The following is an 11595-nucleotide window of genomic DNA, read 5'->3' on the forward strand; positions in this document are numbered from 1 at the left end:
TTTCCAAAAAAAGCAACACGTTTCCGTTTCTTTGTTAATAACAGGTACTTTACAGCGAAAGGGCGATCGGTTTTATCCTTTTTGGCACCACGGGCTGCCGTACTCAAGCAATTGCTGATAGCAAACCAACAGTAACGGACAGCACCTTCACGAACAGGTGAAAGTATTCTTTAGAAACTTTTCTTGTTAGTATTGTCTCTTCAAAACAAGTCAGCACGTATATTAAAAACTAAAGATTAACGTGAGGTCATTAATGTGTGTTTGACTATCATGCATCGCTACTTTTGCACTTGTTTAGAAGCTAACGAAACTGGCTACACTTAGCTAGGTTAACTTACTGCTATGTAACGTTAATGCTAGCAGCCAGACTGCTAGCATCGGTGCGGTTCAAATCACATTACATTTATCATCACGACTGTTAGGATTAAACCGTGCAAGCTGTTGATTTAAACAAAGCGGCTGGCAGATATATAGTATTTTTTTTCTCGAAAATAGGTTGCGACTAAACGCTAACAAGTTATCCTAACTATATTTTCTTGTCTCCTTTTGTCATCAGTTAACGTTACCCTTTTCGAAATGGCATCGTCTGCAATGATCACCGTCCCCACCACCGCCTCCCGCTTCGCCTTGCTCCAGATAGACTCGGATTCGGACTCCGACGCCTCCGATGCGGGAAAGACCACCACCAAAACCGGACCGAAGCCCCGACAAGGGAAGGCAGGCGCGGCCGGGGGGAAAGCAGCTCAGTGCAACGACAAGAAGAAAGACAAGAAAAAGAAGAAGAAGGAACAGCAGCAGACTGAGGCAAATGAGGTGATTGGCAGGAGTATCTCACGACCCTCTACTCCATACATATCTGTGTTATAATTAGGTTGTTAGGGTGCATACATGGCTTCCGTTTTGTGATAGACATGATGACTTGTAGTTGTGCTCCTCTGTTGTTTCACTTCTACTGAAACTACAGAGGGTGGTGCCAGGTGCACCGCAGCAGACACCAGAATGTGTTCTTTGTTTTGTTTTGCTCTTAGTTATTTAGAACAAGTGTTGGCAATTCAATTACACATGCAAGGACGTTTTTACTGCTTGATAAGACGCATCACCAACTGCTTATTTAGGCTAGCTAAAGCAACACCAGAATTCCCCATATATGTAATCTATGATATTAAACAGAGAAAATAAAGCTACTATTTGCATTTGTAAAAATGTCAAGATATGTATAGCTACATCTTTTGTCAAAGATGATCAAATGGACCCTGTGCAAGGCAATTGTATTTATATCACGTTATAACATGTAAAGTCAATATGCTTTACATTAAAATTTAGAGCTGATAGTCAATAAGTCGATTAGTCGGTCAACAGAAAAGAAACCTGCAACTATTGTGATAGCCAACTAATCTTGAAAGTCATTTTTTTAAGCAGAAATGTCAATGTATTCTCTGGTTTCAGCTTCTCTAATTTGAGGATTTGCTGCCTTTGTTTTATATATAATTTTATAAATTTATATAATTTTAAACTAAATATCTTTGACCTTTTAGACTTATGGTCTGAAAAAAACAAGGCCACCACACCTTGGAATCTGGGAAAATGAAAAAAAAAAAAATTATCACAATTTTTTGACACTTAATAATGTTAGATAAATCATCGATTAGTGGAGAAAATAATTGTCAGATTAACCAACAACGAACATAATTGTAAATTGCAGCCCCGTTAAAACGCATATGCAAAGAACCACTAACCCACGCATAGACAGAACACATTGAAAGTGCACACAGTTGTGACAGATTCTAGGTCATCAGAGAACAGGACCAAAGTAACAAAATTCCCCCGCAGCAGATCCTATTCTGGGTACAGTTTGCAAAGCACCACCTGATGAACAGTAAGGCTGACTGGATCAAGTTTCGTGAGCAGGAGGCTCTGAACATTTTAAGTTTGGGGGGCAGTTGCATCTGTTCAAGCACACACATGGTGATGGTCTCTTCATCTAACACTAGAGCAAGGTACTGTTCATAGTTGTAGCAATAGTGGTCTTAACAAGAGTCAGTGTTTTGAATGAATCTCATATCTCTCTATCAGTTACGTAATCTGGCCTTCAAGAAGATTCCTCAGAAGTCTTGTGCCCCGCCTCCCTCTATGACCCTGTCAGGAATAGCCGGTGAACTTCTCAGTCCTGCATCAGGGGACCACCCTATACCTTCAGAAGGGTGGCAGCAGTGGAAGCAAAGGGATGAGCAAGTAAGAGACGGCAACAACAATAAATGTGTGAGCTAGTGAGCCATACTGTAGATAATGTTCTCTTTATAATTGACGTGCCCTTCAGGAAGCCCTATTACTTCCAGCTGTTTTAGTAGAGCTGTTCATGTTGAGTTCTGGTTATGTCTGAAGCACTTTTAGAAGTGATTAACAGATTTTAGATACAAGTACTAAACGTGACACCTTTTCTTCACCTGTTACTGGAAACTTGTTGGAGGAAGTAAGTGCTCCAAATCCTGCTTTGTTACAGGTATTAGGAAAGAGCAGATGCATGGCATGTTGTAGTATATTGTCTTTCCCTGATATAACTGCATTTCAAACTGTTCATGTCTGTCCTTACAGACTGTACAAATTATTTGTCTCAAAAGGGTGTTCTTTCTCATCCCTCTGTAGATAACCTCTGAGCTTTATGAGGCTGACTTGGAAAAAGCCTTGATTCTAAGTAAACTGGAGTATGAACAAAACAAACCGGTAAATTACACACACACACACACACACACACACACACACACACACACACACACACACACATATACCTCTCTTTGCAAATTTGAGCGGGGGATACAGGGTACAGTTGTCAGACATATCTGCAAATTTGGACTCTTGACTTGTCTGGGGAGGTTTTGACAACCCTCTCTGTATTGATGTGCACTAGGGCTTAGCAATAATATTGTATTACATATACAGTATATGTGATTTTTGCATACATTTTTTATATGAGATGTATATCGATATCCAAAGAATATCAATGTTAGCCCAATGTGCATTCATTTTGCTGTGAAAAAAATATTGATACATATTGGCACCTTTTATTTTGAAATTCCCTCTTTGTATTTATTCTGTTTATTAAAAAGAGTTGTTTGGTTTTAATTATTTAAATGTCTGGAAGCGCTTAGTAATGAAATTGTCAAATCATATTTTAGTTGCCTTTTGTAATTATGTAATATAACCGATTGTGTTAAATGGGCTTATGTATCGTCTCGTATCGGTAGCAGGCAACTGAATTAAATTGCATCGAAATCATATCATGGCAGACTTTGTGATATCAGTAAATATTGTATTGTTGTTCATAGAACCGATATATCGCATCGTGATAAAACGTGTGATTATCCCCCCTAGTTCCTATGTTTGAAATGGCAAGGTTTCCTCGTAAAAGTCAAGTCATTGTGAATATGCTAAATCATCACTCTCGTAAACTCATTATTTGAAATTCAGCTGAATCCAATTTTATAAGAAAAGACACTACAGCACAAAGTCTCGCTTACTGCTGTTTTTTCACTTTTACTCAAGTTGTTTTGCCTCTGACACACTGGTCAGAGATTTTTAAAGGTACAAGAAAATATACTGCATTGTTTTATCTTATGTCCACTTCATGCTTGCACATTGAACAGTTAGGCAGGTGCCACAAAATAATTCAAAATAGATGTTGGATATATTATACCAAAAAACTTTTCAGCTCCTTTTGCAGCTTTCTTTGGATCTTCTGTTTCAGTGGCTGTAGAAATAAATAGAAGAGAAAATAGCAACACTAAAAACAGACCTTAGTGTTCACCAAATTAAACTGTCTGCCTTTGCACAGCACAGTTTTAAGTATAACAACGGTTTTGTTTCAGCCTGTTCTCCAGTCTATTACTTTTTTAATTAAACAAGGACTATGATGTAAAACGGCTGACTTTAATTTGAAGTTGTACACTGTTCACCCAACATAGATGTAAACACACCACCAGTAAAGCAAAAGCAATGAAGAACACATCACTGTCCTAATAATTTCAGTCCACATTATATTCCTCTAAATGCTTTTAGCCAGAAATGGAGGTTGAATTCAGTTTTATTTTAAAGTCATATTTAATATCTTTGTTATGAATAGTTATTAGAAGTTATGAACCTTAATTCTAAAATAAAGTCAAATTAATCTACTTTCACTCAGCTCAACAACACAAACGCATCCTCACAGAAGGCACCAGGAGGAAAAGAGGGCGGAGGGAAGAAGGACAAAAAGAAGAATCAGCAGGCAAAAGACAAAAAGACAGTTTCACTCCAGGACTTCCAGGCTGAAGGCAGTGCAGGTGAGAGAAACGTATTGATCAGTTTCAAAAGCCATCACTCTATGATCTTGTGTGCTGCAGTCTGTAGCTCAACAGGCTCCCAGAATCCTTTTCTGAGCATGACATCAGGAGGGTTTTCAAGCATGTGAACACCAAGAAAGCTGCAGGACCTAACAGTATCAGTGGGTGGGGTCCTCAGACTGTGTGCTGACTGGCGCCGGTGTTCACAATTCATGTCCATGTGCTTCAAGAAGTCCCATCATCATTCCCGTGCCCAAGAAAACGACCAGTCTGCCTGATCGACTCCTGCCAAGTGGCACTCACCTCCGTAGTCATGAAATGGATCAAGGATTACATATGCTCCTCACTACCCAGCACAGTGGACCCATTATAGTTTGCTTACCGTCCCAACCGATCAACAGAAGACGCCATAGCACACATCCTCCAGACCACACCATCTCCCCTGGAAAAGAAAGGAAGCTATGTGAGATTGCTGTTTATTGACTACAGTTTAGCATTTAACACCATAGTTCACCCCCCCAGGCTCATCACAAAGCTGAAGGACCTGGGATTCAACACCTCACTGTGCATGTGGATCCTTGACTTCCTGACAGGAAGACCCAATGTGGTTAGGGTGGGTGGACACACCTCTTCCACCCTCATCCTTAACACCGGAGCACCCCAGGGCTGTGTTTTTAGTCCCCGGCAGTAGTCCCTGTACACACACGTTTGTGTAGCCACTAGGGCTGGGTATCGTTCAAAAATATTTGTTTAGTGCCTAAAAAGTATTGAATTCAGTACCCAGCCCTAGTAGCCACTTTCAACTCCAACACCATCATTAAGTTTGCTGACGACATAGCTGTGGTGGGCCTGATCAGACGACAGTAAAAAGGCCTACCTGAAATAAGTAGAGGACCTGACCTGCTGGTGTCAGGACAACAACCTACTAATGAACGTCAGCAAGACTAAAGCGATGATAGTAGACTTTGGGAAGAAGCAGGCAAGGAACTACGCCCAGTTTTTCCTCTCATGCGTAACAAAATAAACTGCTGTTTATTTTGAGCCACTCATGAGAGGAAAACCTGTATTTTTACCAGTGTTTCCGCAGACAGGAAAGAAGAGAGGTTTGTAACGACGATGATTCAACGCACGCCGGACCTGTTCATAATGAGTGAGCCGTCACTCTGTGAGTAGAGAATCCAGTCTGCAGTGTAGTTCAGACACTTCACTGATAAACTGGAGAACTGTACAGTAACAATCCGCTTTATGGTCAAAGAAAGTTTTTGTATCATAAACATTTAGTCCATCGCTCTCCCTCCCTCCCTTTCTCTCTCTCCCCCCCTTTGTCTGTTCATGTTGTGGAAAACAACTGAAAGACCTTTTTCAGAGACAGGCCTTTTTTTTAATTAATATAGGCTATTTATTTCAGATCATTTTTCATTTTTGTGTGTTGCAGCTGTATATTTTCAAACAGTCTTCGCATTTTATTTTGATGACAGTCTGTTTTACTAAAAGTGTTTGTTACATCTCACAAGTGGCTTTGACTTACAACTGAACTTTAGCCCACTTTGTGAAAAAATACCGATAGATAGATAGATAGATAGATAGAGAGATATATATATATATATATATATATAATCGTGTATCACCATTCAGCCGAAAAATACTGATATATGACTTTTGGTCCATATCGCCCAGCCCTAGTCCTGATGGGGAGCATCACTGCCTGGTATGCAGACAGCACCGAACAGCACCACAAGGCTTTGCGTGGTTTGTTGAACATACAATAGGCGAATCAAGCACAAGGAGCTGATGGGTTACATTTCACTGGAATTGTACCTCCTACAATTTCATGTGTCAAATAAAAAAAATGGATTGATTGAATAATATTTATGTCTATGTACTTTGTGTCTTTGCAGAGCATTTGAGTAAGAAACAAGAAAAAGAGGTGAGCAAAGTCCCTGAGCATCGTTATTTTTCTTAACTCCAATCGTAAACAGCGGAACATTAGTTATTGTATATGAATATAGAATAAATATTTAAGTTACCCGTCAATAATATGCATGTGTTGGATTGGGGTTAAATATCATGTATGATGAGGCATATCCCTTTTGAAACACTGACCTCACTCCCATCCAGGACGGCAGAGTGGCTAACGTAGCGTTGAGAATTGGGCAGGAGGAGCGTTTTTTTAACAAGCTCGAGGATGACGTCACTCGGATTGTCCAACAGGAGAAGAGACGGGAGCAGTACACCAACAGTCACGGACAAGAAGTCACCTCAACAGAACACGAACGGGTAAGTAGACGTGCGGAAACACACATACGTGAACAAACTATTGGTCATCCCTCTGTGTATATTATGCCTCAGGTATCTATAGTACATGAACAAGTCTTGCGCGTATTGTAATTTTATTTGCATTTACATTTTTTAATCTGGCACATCACAAAAAGAACCGATCAGCAATGCAATTTAAAATTCTACAGTCAAAGGTGACTGTACTTTTCACCTCAAATTCTTTTGGTAATATTTCTTAAAGCTTTAGTGCATAACTTTTTGATATTAATGAACGGCAGTTACATTCAAGCCCTTGCCAAATAAACTACAAAGCTAATTAAGACTATCAGCTCCACACAACACTCTGTATTTCTCAGTATGACTTAGAGCTGTCAATCTTCCTCTATAATACTATTCGAATTCCATTTGATATTTTTTCTGGCTCATGCATTGTCAATGCCACTATAAGCATGTGGTTGTTGTTACACGTTATGTCCCCTAGAGGGACGTCTAACATTAGCCTGGCCTTGAGGCGACCTGCACACAACTTTGTTTACATTCATTTTCCACCATGAGCACACAGCGACAAACACAAATCAACAGAGAACTCTGTAATGAAACGTTATCTAACAAGTGTAGTGTAGTGAAGTGGCTCTGTTGTAAAGGCTAATGCCGCCTTCACACTGGCAGTTGAAATCAGCTCCGCAATACGCCCCCAGCGGATGTCGTACTACACCGTTCAAAAGCTTCGGAAGCGACTCACAAAAATGTCAGAGAGACTAGAACGACTGATAAGTGTCTGAATGTACGATTCTCTATGACCTCTCTTATACAGATATAAATAGAAAGGCTGCTGCGTGGAGAAAAGTTGCCCAGGACGTTGACATGTCACGTCGGTTAAATGTGATGATATAGCGGTATAATGTCAATAGTTCGATGTCTGTTGCTAGCTAACCAATTAGCATTAGCAGGTTTGTTTATCAGTACCATAGCAACGCTAACTTCCGCTGGAATTGTCGGATAGGAACCGTCCGTAGCCTTTCGCAAGAGTTAACATTTTTTGAACGCATCCGGATGACCAACTGACATGATTTCTTTCGCACCGCACTCGTTCGGACCCATTCGCATGCGGTCTGCGAATCTCCATAGGAAATGAATGACTTCCGGTCGTTTCGAAGCCGTATCGGAGCTGATTTCAACTGCCAGTGTGAAGGCGGCATAACGGTGCTCGGTTAGCACAATGATATCATGTTAGGAAGCGCAGCCGAAACGATTTGTCATAAACTAGGTAAGTAACAAACGATGCTAACTGCATTAATAACCAAGCCAAACGGTGCTGTTACTACTATTTTAGTGCTTTATAAGCAAACTGTTTCCAGCAGATTGTCACGTTACTGAGAATACAGCTGTGAGAAGGTAATATATGACGTGGAAGCTAACTGACAGTTGTAGGGCAGTTAACATCAACTTTCAAGCTTTTCTCCCAGCTAAGCTAACGTTACTATACCTCGCGACGCAGTTAGGAAACCAGAATGAGCTAACTATTGATAACCTAAGCATTTTGGCTCGGTGGTTGTCGATTTTAAAGTCATGTTAAAACTATTTCCCGTCCTTCTTACGATTTCCAGCCACAGCCTGTCACTCCCCCGTGTACTAACATTACTTGGTACGTAACGTTAGCTTAGACCTCACAATGCCTTGTGTTTCTCACTCCCGCTAAGTTATTGTTCATACGACAACGTTTATTATATATAACGTATATTTATATTAAAAAAAAAAGAAGTCACATTCGATTAGTAATTTCAGCATTCGAATAGTATTGATTTTTTTACTATTCGAATCATATTCGAATTTCGGTATTCGTTCCAACAGCCCTAGTATGGCTATGTTCAGAAGATTGTGTTGTCCGGTGACTTTCCCACACAGAAACTCTTCTAAAGAGTCCATGTTTTTTTTAATCCTCTGTGTCCTCCTTAGCTACTAGCAACTGTGTGAAGGGGGCGGTGGGGGCTGTGCGCGATCACGGAAGACTTGTATCATGTGGGCACGCCAACAGTTTTGTTGTCATTACTTAGAATTCCTCATGGGGGTGGCAGAAACTACGCACTATAGCTTTACATTTACTTATTTAACTTAACCCATCATCATGGCGTAAAGGTTCACATCACACATGTATGCAGGAAACTTACTGAGAGAAAACCGTGACTTACTGGACATTTGGGTGAAGGTGAATAGTTTTATTGTACGGAGAATTTTTGGCCTTTCTACTACATTTTGTTGAATTATTCCTAAGAATACACGGCCCACTTCTTTCCCTTGCCATTTCACACCTGACGTTTACATCTGTTCAGTCTGCCCATACAGCAGTGTCTCTACATTTTTCAGTGATTTAATAAACACATTGTGTTTCCTTACTTAGCAAATATCTTCAGCGGGGGAAAGTATACATTTGTCTTGACTTGCTCTTTTCTACCTGTCCTTCCTGTTAGGACCCCCGAGCAGAGCAGCTGAAATACGATCTGGAGAAGAAGGACCAGGAAATTGATAAGCTAAAGAAGAACATCTCACAGTGGGAGGTCAGCAGTCAAAAGCAGTTTCCCCATCATTTTATAATTTCACCCTGATCAGCCAAAAAAATGCTAAGAAATATCTATTTGTGTTTTTTTATATATATATATATATATATATATATATATATATATATATATATATATATATATATATATATATATATATATATAGAGCGGATTTTGTCAGTCAAAAATGCTTACTTCTCAACTCTCCAGGGGAAATACAGAGATGTAAAAACAAGAAATTCCCAGCTGCTTAAGATGCTCCAGCAGGGAGAGAGTGAGTTGAACCAAGATTACACTAAATAGCCCTCTTTCCTTTTCCTTCTGTCCTTTTCTTTCCCAGTGAAGATTCAATACGATCTGTCTGATGTTTTATGTTTGTCTCCTTCAGTGAAAGATAAAGCGGAACTCCTTCTACAGGTAGAAGAGCTACTACACATAAAAGAAGAACTGTCATTACAGGTGCGTTATGGTCGGTAAAGATTATGAAAGAGGGACATGTTTGCGTGAGATATTTGTACATTTAGGTGCATTTGAATAATTATTTGAATTTTTTATTTATTTAGGTAGCGTCACTACACGCTGCCCTGGAACAAGAAAGGTCAAAAGTCAAAGGTCTGCAGTCAGAACAACCAAAACATCAGGTGAGAGTTCAATTAATCACTCACTTTTTTACTTCTGATTAGTGTGTCGTAATGTCACCGTAACAAGGAAGACGTGGACTCAGATTCAAGTGTTGAGTTTTAAGCCCAGTTCAGACCAAAGGTTTGCAACAAGATGAGTTGAAACTTGCAACTACTTGCAATGTGCCGGTTCTGAAACCTGCCAGTTTACACCTATTGCAAGGAGACGGTGTACCGTCTCCATAGCAACGACTCTCTGTACCTCCATTCCAACGTGACATGACTTCGCGTAAACACACACGCCACTTTCTAAAGCCAAGTGGCGTATTATCTGTACGCCTTTTAGGCTATCCTTGTGTATGTCTATGCCGTATACAGCGGACGGGTTGGGTTTAGGAAAACAATAACAGCTGACTTTGTTATGAGCTGATTGGCTGTTGAAACAAGTGACGTGCCTTACATTGTAAAACCAGGCACTGGCGACTTGACAAGCAGAGTCACGAGCGACACCATCAGCCAGCTTGAGTCGAGCTGAGACGACCCAGTTCGCACTACTGCAACGTTTCCTTCCAACATTCTGAAACCGTTTCGTCTCGTCACAAATCTTTGGTCTGAACTGTGCTTTAAAGAGACAAAATGCTGTTGTACATCTTACTCTGTGATATGCCACATGATCCATTGTGAGGGTGTGATTGCCTAGCTGATGTTCACGTGTGTACATCCGTGGGTGTGTGTGCATGCATGCTCCTTCTTTCCCTTTCTGTAGAAGAGACAAAAAACAGCCAGTAAGTCAGGTGAAGTGAGAGAAGTTGCAGTGTAAGTAAATCCCAGCACAGAAATACAGTAATACAAGTGTAATTCAGTTTATCACTATACCCAGCTAAGGTCAGAGTATAAGTAAGCGGAGTTTCAGTTCAGAGACTTTTAACTTTTTTTTTCTTTTTTTTTTTTTCACTATGTAATTTTATTGACCTATAACTTGAATTAGGTCAGTATATATGTTGTTGTACTAACAAATAATTGTGTACTTTCTGGGCTTTTCTGGTTGGCAGGGAAACAAGAAAGGGCGGAAGGGCTCGGAGATGGATCTATGAATGTCCCAAATGATAAAGACCTTAAAAGCAAAATCAAATAAACTAATGAACAAATTAAGAAAAACACAACTGATCATAATCAGGGTTCTTCTTCCTTATTTTTTTTTTTTTTTCTTTAGCTTGGACTCAATGTCAGCATATAATGCATGCCCCCTTAATTACACAAACACAGACACCACAGACACACACAGAGAATACACTCCAGAGGCAGCAGGATGTATTACACAGCTGAACAAGGATTAAAGAAGCTTTTAAAAAAGGTTAAGTTTAAACTTTGTGTTGAAATGGTGGCTTGGCACAATGTGCTGCCCTCTGCAGGCACAAGCATTCATAGTAGGCCTACTGTTGAATACTCTGTGCCTGTTCTTTGTTTGGGTTTTAATGCCAAAATGACAGAACTTGACATGTATGTTTTTGTTTCTTTTCTTTCTCACAGTTAAGTAAATAAAAACGTTTTCAGTTTCCCCTTTTTTGTATATTGTCATAAATGTCAACATTTTAGAAAATGAAGCCGAAATGCAGAAAAGATGGAGATTATAATTTGGCTGCTGGACCCATAGTGCAACCACTTTTGAGAATTTTGGATAATATTATTTGTAACGCTGTGAAAATATGTTTTAATGTGCAAGGGCATTTTAAAAAGTTCAATAAATCCGACGTATGGTCTTGGAAATATTACTGGTTTTGTGGTGTAGCCTAATAGGTGTACCATACTGTCTTTAAATTAACTTCC

At 39.8% G+C, this 11595-nt stretch overlaps 1 protein-coding gene across 2 annotated transcripts; it reads left to right on the forward strand.

The window, feature by feature from the left end:
• Window positions 1-81: 81 nt before the first annotated feature.
• Window positions 82-11326, forward strand: gkap1 (G kinase anchoring protein 1). Of its 2 annotated transcripts, none has more exons than XM_078250875.1 (12): window positions 82-157; window positions 557-813; window positions 2074-2232; window positions 2644-2721; window positions 4178-4316; window positions 6215-6243; window positions 6435-6593; window positions 9062-9148; window positions 9359-9422; window positions 9537-9607; window positions 9712-9789; window positions 10821-11326. In XM_078250875.1, exons 2-12 carry the CDS (start codon window positions 577-579, stop codon window positions 10860-10862), a joined length of 1143 nt encoding a protein of 380 aa, XP_078107001.1. In that variant the 5' UTR covers window positions 82-157; window positions 557-576; the 3' UTR covers window positions 10863-11326. The 2 variants fall into 2 exon arrangements, with proteins under 2 accessions (XP_078107001.1, XP_078107000.1); XM_078250874.1 differs by lacking the exon at window positions 10821-11326 and adding an exon at window positions 10535-10726.
• The last annotated feature ends 269 nt before the right edge of the window (window positions 11327-11595 follow it).

This window comes from Sander vitreus, chromosome 5 (genome assembly GCF_031162955.1).
Source record: "Sander vitreus isolate 19-12246 chromosome 5, sanVit1, whole genome shotgun sequence".
Classification (NCBI taxonomy): Eukaryota; Metazoa; Chordata; class Actinopteri; order Perciformes; family Percidae; genus Sander; species Sander vitreus.

Excerpts from the sequence above, each read along its gene's own strand:
- gkap1 (XM_078250874.1), top strand. The coding sequence starts at position 577 with ATGGCATCGTCTGCAATGATCACCGTCCCCACCACCGCCTCCCGCTTC. Across the intron at positions 9,608-9,711 it reads AAGAAGAACTGTCATTACAG|GTAGCGTCACTACACGCTGC; the intron begins GTGCGTTATGGT and ends TTATTTATTTAG. Across the intron at positions 9,790-10,534 it reads CAGAACAACCAAAACATCAG|AAGAGACAAAAAACAGCCAG; the intron begins GTGAGAGTTCAA and ends CCCTTTCTGTAG.